Source organism: Urtica dioica, chromosome 6, assembly GCF_054948205.1.
Source record: "Urtica dioica subsp. dioica isolate 48M chromosome 6, U.dioica_male_clone48M_v1_H2, whole genome shotgun sequence".
Taxonomy (NCBI): Eukaryota; Viridiplantae; Streptophyta; class Magnoliopsida; order Rosales; family Urticaceae; genus Urtica; species Urtica dioica.
Window position 1 is genome coordinate 37,391,488 of NC_142761.1, and position 23,145 is coordinate 37,414,632.

The 23,145-nt window shown below is 35.7% G+C and overlaps 1 protein-coding gene across 2 annotated transcripts; it reads right to left on the reverse strand.

The window, feature by feature from the left end:
- Nucleotides 1–148: 148 nt before the first annotated feature.
- On the reverse strand, nt 149–7,156 carry LOC149393893 (glutathione-disulfide reductase). Of its 2 annotated transcripts, none has more exons than XM_089616621.1 (17): nt 6,975–7,156; nt 6,209–6,390; nt 5,667–5,731; nt 5,469–5,538; nt 5,091–5,162; nt 4,596–4,799; nt 3,974–4,047; nt 3,799–3,882; nt 3,335–3,422; nt 3,092–3,173; nt 2,607–2,680; nt 2,303–2,410; nt 2,132–2,196; nt 1,637–1,750; nt 967–1,066; nt 785–838; nt 149–643 (listed from the first exon to the last, which is right to left on the reverse strand). In XM_089616621.1, the coding sequence occupies exons 2-17, from the start codon at nt 6,362–6,364 to the stop codon at nt 548–550; spliced, it is 1,506 nt and encodes a 501-aa protein (XP_089472747.1). In that variant the 5' UTR covers nt 6,365–6,390; nt 6,975–7,156; the 3' UTR covers nt 149–547. The 2 variants fall into 2 exon arrangements, with proteins under 2 accessions (XP_089472747.1, XP_089472748.1); XM_089616622.1 differs by having other exon boundaries at nt 6,894–7,150.
- Nucleotides 7,157–23,145: the final 15,989 nt, after the last annotated feature.

Consider the following 23,145-nt stretch of genomic DNA (forward strand, 5'->3'; position numbering starts at 1 on the left):
TTAAAATAGGAAATTCACATGAATAATATGTTTTAGTTGGAACAGAATTTCAACCGAATGCCCTCCATTAGTTGCGACTTGTTTTGATGTCTAATTGAATTGATGTTCAAGAGTGAAAGAAAAAAATATTAAAAATAAAACAAAAGAATTCAATGCGCTCGCAGAACTTTATAATTTGTATCACCAAAGTTGAAATGTACATGCAAATATGTCAGAAATAATGATAAATGCTGATCATCTGTTTCTTCACTCTTTACTTTGTTTTTTAATTGGCGACTATAAACGATCTAAAAGAGTTGACAGATAGCTTAATGTCAACCATCAAACACGCCAGTCTCTCAATACAGTATGAATAGTGTTTCTAATCAAAATGAGATGAACGTTGAGAAGGTATTTTAATCCAGCCTTACAAACAAGAATAATATATATGGCTAACAGGACAGACTTTTATTTTTTTATATTAATGAATTCAACAAAACTCTCGAGTTTTTGCCTGCCCAGTTATGAATGCATTATGTGGCAAACTGCCTTGAGCCAATTGAACTCCCTAAAGATTTGTCTTCGGTTTTTTGCTACCAGAAACGCGCCTCGACTCTGTTCGCATGGTCACAAATTCCTCGGCAGCAGAAGGGTGAATTCCCACCTGTAAAATGTGAAATAAGATGCTTTGTAACGGAAGAAAAATTAATCTTATTTGTGGCAGAATGAACAAAATGTTTTGCCCAACAGTCTCAGTTTGAGAAAGAAAGAAAAAAGTGCAGTAAAACATTGCAAAGGAACTCACCGTGCTGTCGAATTGGGCTTTAGTTGCTCCACACTTCAGTGCTATAGCAATGCCCTGTGAGATAAACATAAACACAGTAATCAGAAATTTAATATTTTTAAAACCACAATCCTAAAGTTTTTCACACAAAGAATGATGAATAACATTTTTTTTATATAAATGTGTAGCAACATATGATATACCTGAATAATTTCGGGCGAATCTGGTCCACACATGGAAGCCCCAAGAACTCTATCCGTCTCGGCGTCAACGATAAGCTTCATAACACTTTTTTCTTGACGTCTAGAATAAAATAAATAGATATAATAAAATAGACCACACAAATGCTTAGAAAAAGGTATAAGAAACGTGTTGCATAGCTCTTCCTAAACATGGTAGTGAACCTCTGGAGTGTAGTGAGCACGGAAGTTTCCAAACCATTTTACTGCCTCATTAACACGGCAGAATTCATGGGCAAGTAAACTTCGAAAGAGAGGGAAGCTAAGTTACAACTTACAACTACTCTTCCGCATTCTAATCAAGCTTTCACTTTATCCTCTTACTCATCAAACTAAACACTCCACTTATTGTGTAGAGAGTTACACAGCAATAAGAACTATGTGGAAGTTACCATGATGAAGAATTCATTAATATTCATTCCATTATCTTGCTACACAACACGGGCCTTGTGGTTTTATGAAAAGTAAATGACTAAACAAAAAAAGCATGTGTAGGCCAAAACTCTTTTGAGCAGATAAAAATAATGACTTCTTGAGGATAAAAATTCGATGAAAGAAATTTTATCATGAAAAATACAGCTTACTAGTTGTGAACTTGTGATATTCTTATGTGTTATAAAGTGCTGAAAATTACCCTGAGATGGTGTTCTTCATTGGGTTGAATGATGATGTGAAGACTGATATATCACCATTTGATTCTTCGATTGCTTGTTCTTCGCTGAGACCCACAACTGAAAGAGGCGGTATGCTGTGACAAGAAAGACACGGGTTCGTTGCTCAAAAAGCAAGTCCAAATAAAAGGCAAAGAAAATCACTGAGGTAGAATGATTTATCATTCATCAAAACGGGAAATACACTAAAGGAGAATAAGTGGCCGCGAATTATAGATTTCAGGAACTGTTTCGCACAAAAAGTTTCAACAACCAAAAAGAAATATATGAGATAGGAAATCATGAACACAGATCCAATCCCTTACGATACCTCGTAGCCATTGTTTTTTTACTCGACAAATTTTCGAGTCAGCTATTTCATCGATCTTAAACCAACTGAAAGAATCATACGTAGGAATTTCCGGGAGTGCCATCAGAATAAAAGCAATACAGCTTATCACAATATGAGACTTAATTACCTAAAGACAGCACATGCTATGTCTCTGTAGTCTGGTTTGGTAGGTTGCCCGCCGAAAACTGTTTTCTGTAAGTAACATTAAACATCATAACGACAATAAAATATTTATCATATCAAAGACAGCATTGATATAAAAAAGAAATTTAGACTTGGTAAAGAACAAAACACGTACAGCAAAACATGTTCCCTCCATTAAGGCCACCGGTGTGAGATTCATCCGGTTTGTGACATCCCCTACAGCCCATACAGTAGGCAAATTGGTGCGAGAGTACTCATCCACCTTGACAACAGAATGAGAAGAAAAATAACAAGGAAAAATTTAAATTGTTTAGTTACATTACACATAAATTTATGGAAAAGGCTATAGAAGGCCTCGCAAAAATCTGCACATTGGATCTCATTCAATGCAAAAATGTAGCAGAGCTTAAGAATTGCCACGACTAGGATAAACATAAGGAATCATTCAAGTAACTCACCTTCACAGCTCCTGCCTCATCAAGTTCCACACCCACAGCTTCCAAATTCAATCTCTTTGTATTGGGAGTTCGACCTGGTGGCCATTGACAAAAGCAACATCAGAAAAATAAATAAATAAAGAAAATCTTATGAGCCTTGTTTATTTGGGAAAAGTGTTTAGTGCGATGAACTTCTATAATATCATCAAATAAGAGTGTATTTCTTGGGGAAAATGTTAGCTGGATTAGTGTTGATAAATAACAAAAATAAAGCAAGAAATGATATTCTCCGAATAAGATCCTACAGCATCTAACAGTTGGTCTATCAGAGTGAAAAGTCGTGGAAGTGACAAATAGGAAAATTTGGGCAGGAGTTTAAACTTCCACATCCCTTGACTGCCACAATTCATTCTTGCAGCATTACATTTCACAATTTCTTGTCATGCATGGATACCAATGTTCATAATTAATAATGTTGCTATTAAGCAAATCACATCTATGATTACCAGTTGCGAATAGAATGACATCTCCTACCAACTCTTCGCCATGGTCAGTAATAACTTTTACACCATTCTCCGTTTTTATTACCTGCATGCAGACAAAGAATGGAAAACAAAAATGATCATAAAACTAACACAATTCTATCCAAATAACCAGGATCAACACTATTACAACCGTTCACACCCGTTCATACAACAGAATTTAAAGTACCTCTTTCACACCCGTTCATACAACAGAATTTAAAGTACCTCTTTCACACCCGTTCGTGGGTGCAAGTTAACTCCCCTGCCCTCCAAATTTCTTGCAACCGCTGCCCTCATTTCATCGTCAAAACCTCTGCAAAAGGTGCACCACACTTTAACTAAAATAAAATGAAGCAGCAAATATGGATAACAATTGCAAAGTCCAAACTGAATAAACAAAACCGTATACTCCTATCTATGCATCTATTTTTGTATCACTTGTTCCATATTGAAACTCAATTTTGGCATTAATAAATAAAAAATACATGGAAAAATTGTGAGATTATAATAAACTTGACCTCTTTTGGAAACATCAGCAAATGCCAGAAGGATAAACAAATTAATAAAATAAAATAAAATAAAAACGAACAAATAAATCTAATATTAAACAATTGAAGCCTCAACTCTTGAAAAATGTGGCTAAAATAGTGTTAGGCAACTCAGGGATTGAAAGATATTCAGAATCACACCTCAATGGGAGTTCTCTTCTGAATAGTAGATCCACAGAAGCACCCAATCCACTCCAAATTGTAGCGAATTCAACAGCAATGTACCTAAATGATAAGGAGAAAAATAGACATTTGAAATCTTGAACATGCCCAGCAGCAAAAAGTTAATACCCAAAATAGTAAGATTGGAACAAACCCTCCTCCAAGCACAATGGCACGTTTTGGGAATTCTTCTAAACTTAGCGCCTCGTCGGAGGTAATAGAGAATTCCTAACCAAGGAAAGTAAATAGAATGAAGCTAAAAATATATATTTTTTTTTAAGGTAACTTTGCTGCAGTGGGGATTGAACCCACGACCTCCACACAGGAGGTGGTGTGGAATTACCACTAGGCTATCCTAAGTACCACGAAGCTAAAAATATATAATTGTCCAGCTGGCTGCATCAATTGATTGAGAGAATAGCACACCATCTACATCATTCAATTCCACAAGCAATTTTTGAAATAATGAAGTATATAGAATTTAAGGACCACACATAGCAAGAGTGGAGCACATGAAAGCAATAGAAAAGCCAAACAAGGAACACGTCATCTGAAATTGTGTCATAAATTACTTTTGTGTGATAATTTACTCTTAACTCAAAGTGATTAAAAAAAACAAAGAAATTTTTTTTTTATCTACAACCTAAATAGCCAAGAATCGCCCAAAAGTAGATAAAAAAAATTATTATAAAAAAAAAAAAAAATAAAAGCTCTAAACACGTACAAATCGCGTTGAAATAACAACACACGCACATTTCAACAAAAAGAATGTCTACCTGACCAGGAATCGCAGGGCGTTGTGCCCGACTTCCAGTTGCAATCAAGATATGCTTTGCTGAATAACTCAATTTTGTGCCATCTAGCTGTGTCACCTCAACTTCATTAGGGTTAACTAACTTACCCTCTCCTTCATATAATTTGACTCCAGCATTTGACAGCAAGCGCTTGTAAATTCCATTCAATCTAAGAATTTCATCTGTCTGGCGGTAGTAAGGAAAGATAGACGATAATTAGACAAAGGATGAGATTGCTTCATATTCTACCATAAGATAAAAAAAGACTTCATTAAACCGTAAGTTGGCATCCTTATTTATAAAAATTAAAAATTAAAAAACTATTAGTTGTCAATAAGTTTTTATTCCCATATTGAACTCAATAAGTTGCCACCACCCTGCCTGTTCCTCAAATTTTATTCCCAAATTGTAAATGAATATCACCCACTTGAAATCAAACATTGAATTAAATGAGCTTATATAAATAAAACATACAACCTTTTTATGCAGAAGTTTCTTCCAGTTAAAATCAGCTCTATCATTCAACTCCCATCCATATGCTCTGGCATCCTACACATCAAATCAAAACATCATTAGACCAATAGAATAAACATTAAAAAAATAGTAAAAAAAAAAATGCCACATTACATATGTTAATTGTGCTCTCAAGAAATGAACAAATCCACAGTCAACCCAACGAAAATGTGCAATGTTCAAAATGGAACAGATTTTTAAATTACATTTTTGCGACCCTATTCTTTTTACACGTTTGCACGTCATAAAAGGAGAGAAATTACAAGAAAACAATTTATAATTTACATATACCCCCATAACAATCTGTGTATAAAGATTTAAATGCATAACTTTTATTCTCACCTCGATTTCACCTCCAAGAGTTGCTCCATATACCAAAATCTTTTTCGGAACACAACCACGGAGGACACACCTGCGTAGCCAAAAACCATGAATTCATAAAGGTGGGCCTCATGATAAGGAAACTTATTTCAGAGTATCATCCACTCTAGACTATTATATATCAACCATAAAATAAAATCAATGTTAATTTCAACTCACGTTCCACCAACTCCTCCAGTGACCTCTGAGCTGATCATATTAAATGGAAGCTCACATATTCCAACCTTAATGCATAAATCACAAAAGTTATTCACGAGTATGGATAACATATTAAATCAAGTAATACACTCTAAATTAGGAACCAGGTATATGAACTGTAATGAAAATGAGAAACAATTCATGATTTTGAAACATTGTACACAGACAAAGTTATCTACTGTATAGCTCAGGTCGTTACAGTAGTATTTATTGGATTCTCTTTAACGTCCTTAAAGCAAGCCAAGAACCTTAGTTTGGGAGAGAGGAAAAAAAAAAAAACAGGTATGGAAACATTATTGAAAATGAAAAAACAATTAATCATTTTGAAACATTGTACACAGACAAAGTTATCTACTGTAAAACTCAAGTCCTAACAGTATTATTGGATTCTCTTTATCGTCCTTGAAGCAAGCGACTATTGTAGTGTAAAATAAAAAAACAAAGATCTTAACGACAATATCGGTACAAACCTCAAGGCATGTTCAAATTCTGTAAATACTTACTTTAGCTCCATAAGTAGCTGAAAATCTAGCTGCACGAACACCTCCACTACCGGCCCCAATGACAAACAAGTCAAAATCATAATGAACATCCTCGTCAGTAGTTTGGCTCACAGTAGTTTGGCTCAATTCACCATCGATCAACATTTTCCTTGACATGATTGCAGTTTAAATCTAGGAAAAATCTGCCACACACACAAAAAAAAATTAAAAATTAAAAATTAAAAAAATAATATTTTCTGAGTCTGAAGCAAGACACCTTACAAAAACTTGTTCTTAAAAAATCCTAAGCATATAACTCAATACAGAAGAAAGCGTAATTAGAATCCCAATATACACTTTCTAACGAAAATAAACGATTCTTTACGTTTTTCCTCATACTTATCCTATGATCCAAAGATTCGAAGCCTAAAGATCCAAAATTTCATTAGAAAAAAAAAAAGTTGAACGGAAAAAAAAAATTGAATAAAGATTTTCACACAGTAGAAATAAAACTAAAACAAATTCTCATACACTCGACCAAGCATTTATGTTTACGGTATAAACATCTTAACACCATTCATTCCGTCGCCAAAAAACACAATTTTCACGACAACAAGTTTGTTTCTCAAACTTTCGCGGGAAATAGAAAATGAGATTAAGTTATAAAAAAAAATTAAAAAAATACATAAATCATCGATCATGTTACCAAAACAATGATTCGAAACAGGATTCGGTGCTACTCTATCCAGGATTTCGGGGAACCAAACAGAGTGAAATCAGAGCCTACCGATTGAGAGAGAGGCGTGGATAGAAGAACCAGGACTGAGCTTTTCTAGGGTTTTGAGAAGAGAAAATAAAAACCCGTACAAAGGTAAGCAAAGAAGTATAGAAGAAGAAGAAAAAAACGATCGACTGTGAAAAGAGTTTGTGAATAGAGTTTCATTTACTTTCACAGCGTGCGTGAGAAAGACGGAAATGAATGGAGACGATTTTTGGGTCAGACGTGCGCTATAAACGGTGCGTTTAGTGCCTAAGATTTCGGTGGGACCCTTTTTCTGATCGCTAATTTTAATTTTTTTTTTTTTTTAATAAAGAATTTGATTAGTTTCTTTGACCGAGAAAAATGAGAAATCAACTTACCATATTCATATATTAATGAAAAGTCCGCTTTGTAAAAAAATAAATAAATAAATAATGAAATGTCCGCTTATAACAATTTATAATTATTATTTGAATAGTTTCAAGTAAAAGTGTTCATTTGAACTTATAAACCAAACAACTCGATCATCCGAATCAAATTTCTTTTTTTGAATTTTTTATATGTGGTAGTTAATTCAAACTAATTGTTTAACAAAATAGCTAAAATTTCATAAATTAGTACATTATAGCTATTTATAATGTAAAAATACTAATATATCCTTAATGTGTGGGTGGATCCGTTTTTCCAAGATTTCAAAATAATTAAGTTGTGGGTGTCCACACACGGCGATGGAAATCAACGACGATCAAGAGACCGCCAAGCCCTTACCCACTCACGCCGATTCCGGCAAAAATTAGGGTTTTGCGTCGGAGAAGATAAAGATGACACGTTAGAGCTTCCGTCGAGTTTTCGTCAAAGGCCGACAAATTGGAGAGCTAAAGCAATAGCTAAGATTTTGATCTCCGAAACCCTAGAAGTATATCTCCGTCAACGATAATCGCATGGGCGTCGACGACCGGGACGACGATTCCTTTAGTGGACTTGCAGCTTCTAACAGAGCTAGGGCTCGGACTCGGACTCGGGTTCGGGGCTGATCAGCTCTTGAGGATGTTGGACTAGGCCACTGTTGTAGGTGACAGAGAGAGAAAGAGCAGAGCGCAAAGTTTTGTTGATATCTAAAAAGATTATAGTTGTGCTTGAGGAATGCGTGTCTACGTGTGGAGAATGAAAAGGGTAATTTGGTGATTTGTAATATTTTTGGCTAATCAGCCTTAATTTTTGAAACTTAGGCTATTTTGCTAAACTCAAAGTTTAAATTGGCTAGATAACCGCATCGCCCTTTTTTTAAAAACCGCATCAATTAAACCAAAAAAATTTTGGGTTATAACCAACCCAAACCGAAAGTATTTCGAGTTGGTTTGGTTTTTTATAGTCGTAAGATTTGGTTGAAGCAATCCAACTCGATAAATGATAATATTTAAATTTTAAAAAAATTGTAAATATATTATATGAACTATTGTTAAAAAAATATATATCTTTTTTAATAATATTACAATTAAATTTAATAATGCTCATTATAATTTATTAACTGCGATACATGAAGATTTAATTATTAAAAGTATGGATAATTTTATTTTAATATGTAAACTTTCTTAAGATAAGACATAGCAAAATCCGAAAAAATCAACTCAAACCAACCTGATTGTTTTTTATTTGGTTTGGTTTGGTTTTATCTTTCAATCGAGTTGGTTTGGATTTTAAAACTTAAAATAAATTGTTTGGGGGCGGATTGATAGAAGATAAAAAACTGATTAATCCAACTTGATTACACTCCTAATTTTAAGATGTGGTAAGCAATTACGTATGCATATTTTGTCAAGGGAAAAAATATAAATATATATATATATATGAGTAACTAAGCGACTTCAAATTTACTAATTGCTAATTAGTCAATGTTTTATTATATTTAGCAAAATAGCATTTGATTTATGTGACAATATTATTATGAACGTTGTAAAAGAACTAACTTGGGATCGATTCATTCTCATAATAATGCGGTATCATTTGAACTTAAGATATACTTGATTGAATGACCTTAATCTACTTACATGAATAGAAAAACAAACCATATAAAGACACTACATAAAGAGCCGTAGAACATAACCTATGGATCACTCACTATTTCAATTCTGTTATGCTTCTTATTCCTGACTCTCATAATGCATTGAATGATTTGAATTATGTAGATAAAAGGGGATACGGCGCCTATATACCTTTACATGAACAGCTGCGTATGAACTGCTACATGCCATGTCTCTTTGGATAAACTCTACTTGTTGGCTTCTCGAAGAGATAACAACACGGGTTCTATTCCTACAAGCTAGGGAGGTTTTCCGAAATATATAAAAGAAAGATGAATTTATCAATGATAGGAGATATAGGATTTTTTTTTTCATTCGGACGGATAAATTGTGTAATTCCATTATTGTAAAAAAACCTTTTCAGGCACGATATTTTTTTACCATTTATATAGGCTTGGATAAAGGCCTTATATGATGGACGATCGAAGATCAGACTTTATCAGAATTCCTATTCTATACCTCATTAATATCTTACATGTTTTTATTTTTAATGTTTTTTCAAATTTGAAATTAAATATTTGAATTATTTCAATTAATAATAATTTGATCATTTGTACGTTGATTGCCATGATTATTTGTTCCTCAAATATATTTTTTTAAATAATTCTAATTTTTCTGTAAACTTTTTCAGGTGACGCGTATTTTTTTCGGAAACCTTATAAACTATTATTAACTTGTTTATCTTGTTAATAATTTATTTATCATGGTTATCTACGCAAGTAAGTTATTTTTGAATGTCAATATTGTAAAATATAATTGTTCATACTTACATCAGAAGTAGATGTATTATTTGATGATCAATATCTAAAAGTTTTTTCTTACTGCAGATATCAAACTTAAATCTTCATATTAGTAATGGTTATTAATTTTATTAATATATATTACTAAGTACTGACGTTAATGATGAAGTCGCGGTTTTCGATCGCGACGAACGGTGGTCTTCCTCTCTAGTTGTCTCTGCTCTCCCAACTAGTCAAACACTAAATAAGAAACTAAAATAAAACCTAACTTATGATTATGAGAGTTCTAATACATATATATATATATATATATATATATATATATAAGATTTTTCTGGTATTTTCAGAGCCCTTGGAAGCATTGGATTTGATCCAACGGTCGAGAATACGTCAAAAACGCAAATTCGGAAGGTGCTAAAAACGTATCCGCGAAGCGCACACACATCTTGGCACGGAATCCTGCCCCGGCCAATGTTGCGCATCTCTACGCAGCGTTTTATTTTTCTTCCCACGCGGCGTCTTGTTGTTTTTCCACGCAGCGCTTTTTTCTTTTGTTTTGCTTTTTTCTTCCACAGCGCGAGCAACTCTCACAACGTGGCATGCAAATTTCATGGCGCATGCATCTGTTGGAGAAACAAAGGTGGTATCAGACACGAACAATCGCTCTGATACCACTTGTTGGTGATTATTGCACCTTGATAACCATATTAAGTGCGGAAAAGATTAATTACACTAACGAGCTAATTAATATTATGGTTATCTAACAAGATCAAGATTTACTTATTAATTATTTATGAAAGCAATGTCAAGCAACCAATAAGAGCTAAATTTAGAGATTCAGTAATACTTACATGTTTTGGATCAGCTACTGTATCTTCAAGCTTTTACTCATCCGTCTTCAGTCTTAAAAGACTATCTTCAAGCTTTTAGCTCCTTCTTCAAGATTTAGCTCCTCGATGCTCTGAACTCGTCTCTGATGACACCGTAATCTTCCGAAACGTAATCTCCGAGACGAATAAGAAATGTGAGTGGCCGGCACAATCTTTATCTCACTATGATCTACAACGAGGTGTTTAGATCGCACCACGTTTATGGGATTAGAATCACGGAGTTCCAAGAGGGGGAGGGGGGCGTCGACCAAGAGAGAGAGAGAGAGAGAGCTCTTGGTCGAAAACTCTGAAGCACAGAAGTGTGTTTTTCTCTTCTCATGAACCTGCTATTTATAGTAGTGGAAATGATATATTCTTGGTAGTTTCCAAAATATATTGTTCATTTTTATTATGTTCACACTAGTGAATCTAAGCTTGGCCATTGGATCTTATCTCATGAATCATATTTTCTCTCTTAGCCATCAAATCAATATCTATGAGATTTTGTTTCCTGTTTAAAGGAAATATTTATTAATGAGAGAATAAAGGAAATATTTTATTTCCTTTTAAATATTATTCTCTCATTAATATTCATGAGAGAGAATAAAGGACAATATCTTATTTTCTTATAAATATTATTCTCTCATAATATTCATGAGAGATAATAAATGACAATATCTTATTTCCTTTTAAATATTGTTCTCTCATAATATTCATGAGATAGAATAAAGGACAATATCTTATTTCCTTTTAAATATTATTCTCTCCTAATATTCATGAGAGATAATAAAGGACAATATCTTATTTTCTTTTAAATATTTTCATCTCTCCTTTATTTAAACAACTCAAGAGAAAATATTTATAAGTACCAATAATGGCATGGACGAATTTCTACCTCTCGACTAGGGGAGGATTTGCGCAAATCATGTGCCAAGATCTCCTAAAATTCATGCACCTCATTTTGTGCAAGGCCCAATTGCTTAAAACTCAATTAATTATTTATTTACTTAGTCCAACAATAAACAAATAAGTAATTGATTAATTATTTACTAGATCAAACAACAAATAATTAATAGAGATTTGTAACTAACTAGGCCACTTTAAACATGTGATTTTGGATATAGCCTATGTTTGACAATTTTTAGAGATATAGCCAAATGGCTTATGTGGCAATAATTAAGTTCTGATTTGCCCTTATTTATTAACAAATTCGTCACTTTCTCTTTCCTATTTTTTTCAAATAATTTTTTTTGCATCAAAACTTCAAAAATTCGTATCTTTCTCATACGAACTCGAAATTGAATGATTTCAGATCCTACAAATTCGTGGCGTCGAGATCTTCAAAAATAGACCTATTGTGTTTGATGAAAAATTATGTTTAATGCATCATATTTACGTTTCCATTTATTTATTTGATAATCTCAAAAAATTTTAGTTATTTCCATATTTAAGGTAGTAACGTGATTTTTCTACATCTATGGTATTAAACATGATTTTTCATCAAACACAATGGATCTATTTTTGAAGATCTCGGCGTCACGAATACGTAGGATTTGGAATCACTCAATTTCGAGTTCATATGAGATAGATATGGTGTTTTGAAGTTTTTATGTAAAAAAAAAGTAGTAAAAAAGTAGGAGAGAGAAAATGACGAATTTGTTAATAAATAAGGGCAAATCAGACCTTAATTATTGACACATAAACTTGTTGGTTATTTCCCTAAAAGTTGTGAAACCTAGGCTAAAAACAAATTTCATAGTTTCATTTTGGTTATTTTGCTACACTGCCCTAATTAATACTAACATAAATAATTATTTAATTATGCAAATACCCATATTTCAGAATTGATGATGTCAATCACAATTACAGCTAGTGAGATTATAATAATGAAAACATTATTATTCGAAAGTTCTTATCCGCCTTTATCAGAACCGAATCGGGGACTATGGACCTAGTATTAGAAGCTTAACAAATTCGATGAAAAGATGATAAAGTCATTTCTCTTTTCTACATCGATTTGTCTAATCTTGGTCAGACTCCACGTTGCAAGCCAAGACTGAATCCTCCTTGGTACTAGAATTATATTTACTCATTGTGACGAGTGTCCACTGATATAGTTAGTTCGTGATCAATATCCTCTAGGTTCAACTCGTGTCGAGAAAAGTCAATTATTATGTTATACTTTTCTTGACACCTATAAGCCCTAAGCATTATTGCTTCCCCAGCGAAAGATTCTTCCGAACGTACAAACTTCAGAAGTGTTCGCAATCTATCGGTTCTGGAATCAAACCTTAGGTGAGAGAACATTTACCTTCTTTCAGGAATGCTGGATTCCATATCTGTAAATCATTTCTCACTCGAACCATGTTCCGCAATGCTCCCAAGACATAAGCTGTGAACAGCATGATAGTGGCCTTTTAGCGAATGAGTCGAAGAGTGCGGTAACATAATCCAGTGTCCATGATCACTTCAGGATTTAGATCAAGTCTCACTGTGACCATCATTTGTGATCTCGGTTCGTGTGTCGTAACGGTCCCTAAACGACACATCTACAAACAAGATCTGTCCGGGTCGTACACTTATCACAATTGTAGAATGCTCCCACTAAGTGATCAACCTTCACTTGTGTTCCACATATATAATTTCAGATTCATGTACCTAGGCATAAACCAATCATCGGCCAATTTTAGTTCACCGCCCGAGCTCAGATGTCGTGCATGTGACTTAGTTCGATACGGAGACTATGGGTTGGTGAATGTTTGATAAATCTTAATATATGAGAAATAACGCTTTCGATTCGAATAACTTATAAATGTCAAACTTTATTTTATTAATATTTCAACGAGAATTTACAAAAGCATCTTCTCGTGGGCAAGAATTCCTAACAGCATCAGATTCCACGGCCATAACTCATAGCTCTGGTGTTCGATTCTCGAAAATAAATATGCGTTGGAAAGCTAAGAGAAATCTAAATCCAATGTTGAGCAAAGTTCATCCAAAATCTTCAATAAAAGATCTCATTGCTCCGACGACATCCTTAACACAAAAATAATCTCTCGAACATGTAAATAACTCAAAAACATATTAAACACACCAAAATCACTCAAGAACGCATGAGATTCAAGCTCGGAAACACGTTATAACTATGTATAAATTATGCTAATCAAATACCCCTAAACTTGAACTGTCGCGTGTCCTCAAGTGATGAAACTAAAAATAAAAACACACCCAAGAAGTTAACTAAAAGAATGGTAAATTTTGGCGATTTTCCTTGTTAAAAATGTGCTTGCATCAACTACGAATATATAGACTTACAATGTAGAGGGCATTCGTGATTTTTATTTAAATTCCACTACCAAGTGTGACAAATAGTGAGATACAAGTTAACATTACCTTGACCATTTATAACATTTCTGTGTCTCACAAACTCTCGGGTACCCCGCTTTGCAACGTTCTCAACCACCCTCAAGAGATTTCATAAAGCCAAATTTCAGCTCAACACACCTATATGTCCACTTTTCTCCCTTAGTCTACATTAATGTACACATTTCGTCTCTGGTCGGTCCATAGGTCTTTTCTCTTGTAATGTTCATACTAGGGTCACGGTAGGATATAGAATTTTTAGTGACTAAAATCAACCTAGCAAGGATCACCAATCATTTCTCGCTAAGTACTCAAATCTCACTCAACTCACTCTAGCACTCGACCTCTTCCAAAATCACCCTCAAGACCGTCACTCCAAGAACTCGACTCACAGACATATCTCCAATTCATATTTATTTCTTGTTTGGACACCGTAATTAACAAAACAAAAATAAACTAAATGCTTAGAGTGAGCATCATCCTAACACATTATGTTTTTTTCTCTTTTTTTCCTTTCTTTTTTTCGTTTCTATTTTTTTTTTCAACAGACGAAAATAAATAACAAAACTCTTACGGTTTTCAACGATTTTTTTCATTGACTTTGAGACTCACTCAAAAACTTGTCAAAAACTCTCAAAAGTGACTCGCGATTACGTCCTTATTAGATCAAAGGGTTCTTTGTGGGAATGTCTTCATTAGCTAGGCTGCGTTGCGTGGCTAAGAATGAGAAGGTAACGGTTTTGGCTTTTTGTGCAAAGGGCTCTGATGGATAATTTCGTTCAAGTCGGATCTTTGGCTTGAAGTTGCTCATCTTTCCTAGATCAACATGTACTTAATTTTACTTCGATTAGGGATCGAAGAGGGTTCTAGTGTGTTGAAGTAATCTCACTTAGGTGGTCGGTCTAGCTACATCACAAAGGCACCCTAAAGACTCAAGATATACATATTGGGGTCAAAAAGCTGTATCACACAAAACATGTACAAACACAATCACGCTCAAGAAATCATGACTAACAACCCTATGCATAAGCTTAAAATCCTACAGTTCCCTAGATAAGCATTTTAGAATTACAGACAAGACAAGGCAATCACACACCAATTTCTACCTAAAAGAAGAAGTTACACTAATAAAATAAAATAAAAAAATAAACCTCTGACGAATGTTTAGTGCATGGTGCCTTATCCGCGACTACCAAGGGACGGTCTTGGGCTCGGAGCCAAAAGCAAGGTCATTTGCTCGCGAGATGGGCTGTAATAGGATTCTCATCCAGTCTTAACTGCCGAGAAGTTGGTATGGCGGTCAAAAGCCGGAAAATTCCTTCTACGGAGCTGGGAAGGGTGCTTCACGACATCAAGGTATTAGCGGAATTTTTTGTTTCTTTTGATATTATGTTTTATCCCCGGGATTTTAGTAGGGCAGCTCATAACTGGACCCGTTTCGCCTTAAATATACAGATTGATAATCCCCCCCCCAAACTTGAAACGAACATTGTTCACAATGTTTGGACATAAAAAATACAGGGCTCTTACACTTGTTTTTAAACTACAAATAAACTAATAAAAACGAAAAAGCTGAAAACAAAACATTGGGTTACCTCCCAACAAGACATCAATAGCTTGACGGGATACCTTCTTCGTCAGCTTGGTCCTCGGTGGGCCTCTTCGCGGACTATCTTTCTCTCTTCTTTGTACGGAGTTTTTCAATTTCCCCATCGCGGTGCCTCAGGACCTTTGATCTTCGCGCGCTTAGCCTCACCCTTCTCAATCTTATTTGGCAATTTTGGCGGTGGTCTTTGAGGCTTTTGAAGTATAGCTTCCCCGTGTTCAAGTCAGTGGACCTCCTCCTTAAACTTCGCGCACTATCGGGCATCGTATATTCCCAACAATTCCTCCCCGTGCTTGACGCGCTTCAGTTCGCCCTTCTTCACATCGATGACGGCACCTACTATGGCTAAGAACAACCGTCCGAGAATGATCGAAATCTCTCGGTCCACCACCATGTCGAGGACATAGAAGCCTACGAGGAATAAGAACTTTCCAACCTTGACAAGTATGTACTCCATGAATACTCGCTGATGCTTTACCGACTTGTCCGCCTTTTGTAGGATCATATTTTTGGGCTTGATGTCGCCAATTTCGAGCTTGTCAAAGTCGGTGGATGGCATTAGAGTTATGCTCGCTTCGATATCACATAGTGCGAGTTTGATGTAGACCTGCCATATGGCACATGGAATCGTGAATCACTCCGGGTCTTTCATCTTTGGAGGGATTTCGCGCAGGAGAATCCCGCTGCACTCTTCGCTTAGTCTCAGGAAGAGCCTTTTCATATATGGAATTTGTGGCGTATATACGAGGAATGGTGGAGACGGCTTTGGTTGCGGGAGTTTTTGATGAATAGGCATCATCTATGTCCGTTGTGAGACTCGTAGGGGCAACGCCATTCCAATGAGTGACGTTGTTGCATTGCTCCTTCAAATTATTCACCGTGTTGCTCGCGAGTGTCCCTTGCAGTCAAGAGTTGGGGGCTTCAGGAATCTGCTTAACTTGTGCCTCAAGATTCTGAAGCCCATTGGATTGGTTCTTGATGGTGTTTTGGGTCTACGTCATGAACGCCACGAAGACATCTTTGATGTTGATCTTGGGCTCTGGAGGTGGCTATTGGAGGAAACGTTGTTGTTGAGAGAAGCTTTGAAAGGTCATTGTTGCTGATTTTGTGGCATTCGCCACGCATTTTATTGGTAATTATTTCTTGCCCCATATAGTTGTTAAAATTTTGGTTTGAGGGACGGTTGTAATTACCCACACAATTCGCGTTCGTCATTGGACCTGCGATTCCATGCAAACAGTGATCGGCTATGTTGTTCCCATTGCATAAGAAGCAACGCTCGGTTGCGGTTGCAGACACGGCATTCACCGTTCCTTGACTCTCTGCCAGTTGTTATTGCACAGCCGTCATTTGCATCATCCGAGCCTTGATCGCCTCTATTTCTATAGTTGAGGTTGCGGCGAGGTGCGTCTGCATGCTTCTCCTGCCCATCGGGCACTGATCGTTTGAGCGCGCCAACTTTTTTAGTAGAGCATGGAACTCTGATGGTGTCTTAGTCAACACCGTGCCTCTTGTTGTGGTGCTGACTAAGGTCTCCGTGAGATGATCAGACCATAATAGAAGGTCTAGAGCCGCTCTATAAGTGAGATAGCGTGGTGTGAGTAATTTTTCAACATCTCCTTGAAATGCGCCCATGCTCGTGGAGTGCTTCGCCGTCCCACTGGATAAAGTTATGGATCTCATTGCGGAGGCGAGCGGTCTTCTCAAATGGGAAGAATTTGGCAAAGAAGATGTTGCAGAGCTCCTCCCATGTGGATATAGAGTCGGTAGGCAGAGATTGGAGCCAGCTCTTCGCTCGGTCGAGAAGTGAGAATGAGAAAAGGCGCATTCGAATAGCATCAGCCGAGATGTTGAGAAGGCAAAATATGTTGCACATCTCGATGACTACATTTGTGATATGCTTGAATGACTCTTCGTTCGAGGCTCTTGAGAATTGATTATGTTGAATCATTTGGATCGTCTTCGTCTTTATCTTGAAGATTTGATCCCCCCGATGGGTGGCCTTCGGATCGCCGAGGGTATCCCTGGACCGTGGGCATGATGTATTCAATGAGTGGCTTTTTTGCCTGGTCACCTATGATCGCTAGCCTTTTCTCCTTCCATTTTTTTTTGCACGTTCTCTCTATTTTCAAGTCGATCGGAAGAAGGGCATTGTCACCATCTTTCTGCATACACCTTCAAAACAAGAAAGTTAACACAAAAAGAAAAGCGAGCCAAATAAAAAAAATAACAATAGTTCAAATTGAAAACTAGCTAATCTAATAATAGTTGAAGACTAAGTCCTTAGCAACGGAACCAAAAACTTGTTGTAAAATTTTCGTACGCAAGTGCACGTAGTCGCTCAAGTAATAAAATCGTAAATATGAGTCGATACCACGAGGACTATGCTCAACCGAAACTCAATTAACTAGCAACGAATTGAACTCAAGTAAACAATGGTGATTATTAATTAATTTATAGAAAAATAAATAAAGCAAGAAATTAAACGATGGGTGAACGGATATAAGGAAGGCAATGAAAACGGCTTCGCTAAAGCCTCATATAATCGGGATTCCTAGACTACGCACGGTTTTTTCGATTCTCTTTCTTCACTAATCACACTCATGTAATTATCGCTAAATCTCTCTCGATCATCTAACAACCTATGTCAATACTGATTTTTTATCTCTCGATCTCAAATCCTAAAAATATGACAAGCATTACAAACAAGTAAGAATGACATTTTTGCCTAAAACGCGTTAACCCCCCTAGTATCCAAGCTAAACAGGTCGGGTAATAGCCGCTTAAATGGGTTAGCGGGTTAACGGTATTACCAGTTAGCATTTTTAACGGGTACGGGTCAGGTGGCAGAAATAACATCCCGCCCGACCCGTTAACATTTTTAAAAAATCCTAGATATTTTGTTAGAACCCACAAGCGTGACATATCCAGTAGCCAAAAAACCTCCTCCTGAAAGACTCACCAATTGACCAGCCTCCTTCCTCACCCACCTATTCGCTCGCCGGTGGCCATCGATTCTCCGTCGCTGCAAGGTAACTTTTCTTCACTCTCTCTCTACATATTATCTATCTCTCTCTCTCTCTCTCTCTCTCTCTCTCTCTCTCTCTCTCTCTCTCTCTCTCTCTCTCTCTCTCTCTCTCTCTCTCTCACTCTGTGTCTATGTGGCAGACGATGTTACGTTGCCGTTGCTGCCATTGTCTCGCCGTTGTTGCCATCAATTTACCGTTTCTGCCCATAATCAATCTCTGTTTCGTTGTCGCTAATCATCCACAATCTCGCACAGTACCGCCATCACTATCTATCGGTTGAACGTTTGTGACGCCTTGATAGGTATGTTTTTTTTTGTATTAATGCATAAACATTATATATATATATATATATATATATCACGTATATTGAGTTGCAGTGATGTTATTGTTTTTTTTATTGTATGTTGTCTTATTGGAAATTTTATATGGTGCCGTAGTTGAAATGTTTATTGAATTCTGTTGTGAATGTTTTTTTTCTTATATATGGTTAGGCTAGGTTGTTTGAAGTCAGATAGACTTTGTGTTTGAAGTGTTAATTTTTTTTTTTTACAGTAATCCCTTGAATTTTTTTAGTTTGAAGTCTGATGGATTTTTTTTCTTTACGGAAATTTAAAATAATTATATTGTTTGTGGTGATTTGTCATAAATGAAGGAGGGGTTTCATCGACTCTGAATGAAAATCCATTAACTTCGCATAATATTTCCATCTCACTTGATTTGAATGCTCAATGCAGCCCCGCAGAAGCATCAACGGGCATTGCAAATAAGGCTGGAACAACCCGGGCATTGATGTCCGCTATACGAAAGCACTTTGAGAGAATCAATATTGATGGTGTGTTCAAGGCAATTTGCATATATTGCAAAAAGAAACTTAACAAGTCATTGAAGGACGGGACGACTCATTTGAAGAATCATTGGAAAAAATGTACTCATAGGACTACATCAACAATATCTCAAATGACATTGAACCCAACAAAGACATCGGATGGATAATCTAAAATTTCTCTACATGCTTTTGACCCGGAATTTTCAACAAAGATATCATTATTCAATCATTCTAATGATTGTTTGCTTATTAATCATGTATGTTTGTTTACATACATGCTTCGAATACGGCTAATTTTCTTTGTGATAAATTGATAGAGTCACTGATGGATTGGAATATTGAACGCAAATTATCAACTTTCACTCTCGATAATTGCAACACAAACAATGGCATGATCAACAAGGTAAAAGCTAAACTTGATCGAAATACACTTCTTCTGGGAGAAGAAATGTTTCATATGAGATGTGTTGCTCATATTCTTAATCTTATTGTGAAAACGGGATTCAGCAATTTCAGTTATGGCATCGAAAAGATCCGTGATAGTGGTGCTTTTTGGTCAGGATCTCCTAAAAAGAAAGAAAAGTTTGAAGAAACTTTAAAACAACCTAAAGTGAGATGTAGTAAGAAGTTAGTTTTGGATTCTAATAAAAGATGGAACTCAACGTATTTGATGCTTAAAGTTGTTTTTCTGTACAAGCTAGTCTTTTCTCGTTTGAAACAACGAGATACTCAATATGATTGTTTATTGTCCGAAGAGAATTGGAAGATTGTCATTGAATTGTGTGCCAGACTCGAGAACTTCAACAACGTGATAGTGATTTTATGGTATCAAATATCCTACTACTAACGTTTTCTTAATTGAGATTGTTGAGACTAAATTGTCCCTTATTGACTGGAAATCATCTGAAATATCAGATATAATGGATATGTCAGAATCTATGATTAAGAAATTTGACAAGTATTAGAATGATATCCAAGGAATATTGTCTACATCGACTGTATTAGATCCCCAATACAAGATTAAGTCGTTTAAGTGTTATTTTCCTTATATATATAGATAGAGGAATGCAGTGTCACGGAAACTGAAAAGGTCTTAGTCATGTTAAGATCATTAGTGGCTGAATATGAATTGAAGACAAAAGAATAAAGAGAGCAGAAATTTCGAAGAGGGTCGTTTGATGAATGATGGTCGTCCTTCTTGTCCCCAACAAAAATGACGAGGTTTGAAGCATTTTTACAAAGTGAAGATGTTGTAGAGAATGTCAAGAGTGATTTGGATTTTTATTTGGAAGAATCTCTCATGACTATGAAAGATTACTTCAATGTGTTGAGTTGGTGGAAAGCCTACGGAGTAAAGTTTCCGATACTATCTCAAGTAGCTAGGGATATATTTAATATTTCTATATCCACCGTTGCTTCCAAATCCACTTTCTCGATAAGTGGAAGAGTTGTAAATATGCACCGTAGTAGACTTTGGCCATCAACCTGAGAAGCATTAATGTGTGCTCAAAATTGGTTGTTGGGTGAAGTTCAAGGTAAAATTGTTGTGTTTACAATCACATTTGAATTTCAAAGTAAATTACTTTCGTACTTATTGCCTTTTGTTATCTCTTTTTTATGTCTTATAGATAAGAAGTCTTCCCACAATATCTACATGTATTATTAGGATGATGGATATACTAGTGATCGAGAGGTTTTTTGTTGTTGTTGTACTTGTGTGTTTTTGGATTTGAGAAAAAATGTTCTTTTGTTTAGAAAATGTCTTCATCAGGAAATGCTATTTTTTGTGTGTGTTGCAACCAAGGATTTAAATACCGTTACTGGTACCGTTCTGAGGCTCAGAATTTACTGGTAACCGCTGGTATCGTAAAGGACTACCGGGGAAAGCAGTAAAAAAAAGAAACCGGTACCGCTTACCGTTACCATTGAGGAATACCGTCAAATACCGTATTTCCAGAGGAATCCATAAAAGAAATATACGAAAAACATACAAAGTACGTAGGATAAAATTCATAAAATTAAAAATAGTGTACAATGTTTCAATACATTACCAAATTACAAACACAACAAAAACTAAGTTCGTACAAACCAAAATGATAAAGTTCAACACAATCCACCAAATACCATAGTTCAAATTCAACATAAAAGAAATAAAAAAGACTACTTTGGATAGCGACCGTATGCAGCGGTCATACAGTAATCATACCAACTCATGTAATGAGCATGTGCAAGAAAGTATCTATCCAAGTGATAGTCGTACTCATATTGAGTTGCAGCAACAGACATGGAGTGGAGGGGATAACCTGGAAATGGTCGCACCATGTCGGGAGCTAGAGTTGGTGGTGGATAGTAGTCCTGCTGGTGTAACTGGAAGACCCGTCATCATACGAGGACTCCGTGCCTTGAGGACCAATTGATACCGATCCGAAGTTGTAGAACAAGTCATCAACGTCATTGCTAGACGTAAATGACATGGAATCATTCATACATCTGCGCCCATATCATGAATCACCTTTACTAAATTAAATTAGACTAACAGTCATGAATCATATTCACAAACTATAACATATTCTCGGATCTAAAGTTCTAAACTAACATATTCCCGGGTCTAAATGAAAATTGAAAATAACTCATAAAAAATTTGGAATAAAACAATAATGGTTTTAAATATATGATTTTAACCATAATCATCACAAACTAACAATAAATTCAAAGATTAATTCGGATTAATAAAAAAATTAGATAACATGAACACAAAGTCTAACATATTCGCGGATGTAAAATAAAATTGAAAACAAATCATAAGAAATTCAAAATAAATCAATAACCAAGTTCAACATAACTATAATCATCACAAACTAACTAAAAAATAACAAAAGAATTCGGATTAATAAAAACAAATAGAAAACATGAACACAAACTCACTAGATTCATGTTCACAACTACCAATATATACTTAATCTTCAAGAATTATCAAGAAATTAAAATAAATAAAAAAATAAAAAAACTCAAAATCATCAAAATACGAATTCACGTTGGGAAGCTCACCAATACCAGTGCCTTCCGGCGGTATCAGGAGAAGTTTGGCCTTCGGAGCGTCGGTAAGTTGACGGGAAGCTCGGAATATGGCAGAATTCCAGAATATTTGCACTGGGTCACGGCGGGTTCCTCGGAATCACCGGAAATCTCCGATTCTGGTCATTCCGATGCCGGACTCTTCAAAAAAATGGGAACCGGACTGGTTCCCGTCCGGTTTCCCCGTAATTTAAATCATTGGTTGTAACTAGAACGAAATGCATGTTGCAGCCTTCAAAAAGCATGAGAACTTAATGTCGGACCTCATTTATCCCAAAGCCCATAAGTGGGTCTTGAACGTGGGATATTATGTGGCCCACGTGTATATGAAATACCAAGTCATTAGTTTAATAGAATATTGATAAATCAGATTGGTTATATAATTAAAGGTAAATTATATATTATACCCTGATGGTGGCATATATAAAGTGAAACCCTAGGGATTGGTCATCTCTCAACCCAGTACGTAGTTTTCCTAAACCATCAAAATAAAGATGTCAAAGCCTAAAGGGGTCAAGAGAGAGAAACCAATACAGGTGATTCCACCATTGCCGTCGTCGCTCTCGTCAGGGATCGAGGTAGGTTTTCTTGATTGATTAGGGATTTTCC

Bases quoted from the DNA above. Each gene is read 5' to 3' on its own strand.
- LOC149393893 (XM_089616621.1), bottom strand. From the start codon at position 6,364: ATGTCAAGGAAAATGTTGATCGATGGTGAATTGAGCCAAACTACTGTG. The intron at 3,174-3,334 runs GTACTTTAAATT...GTCTGCATGCAG, and splicing joins CACGAACGGGTGTGAAAGAG to GTAATAAAAACGGAGAATGG. The intron at 1,751-2,131 runs GTAATTAAGTCT...TTCTTGTCACAG, and splicing joins ATAGCATGTGCTGTCTTTAG to CATACCGCCTCTTTCAGTTG.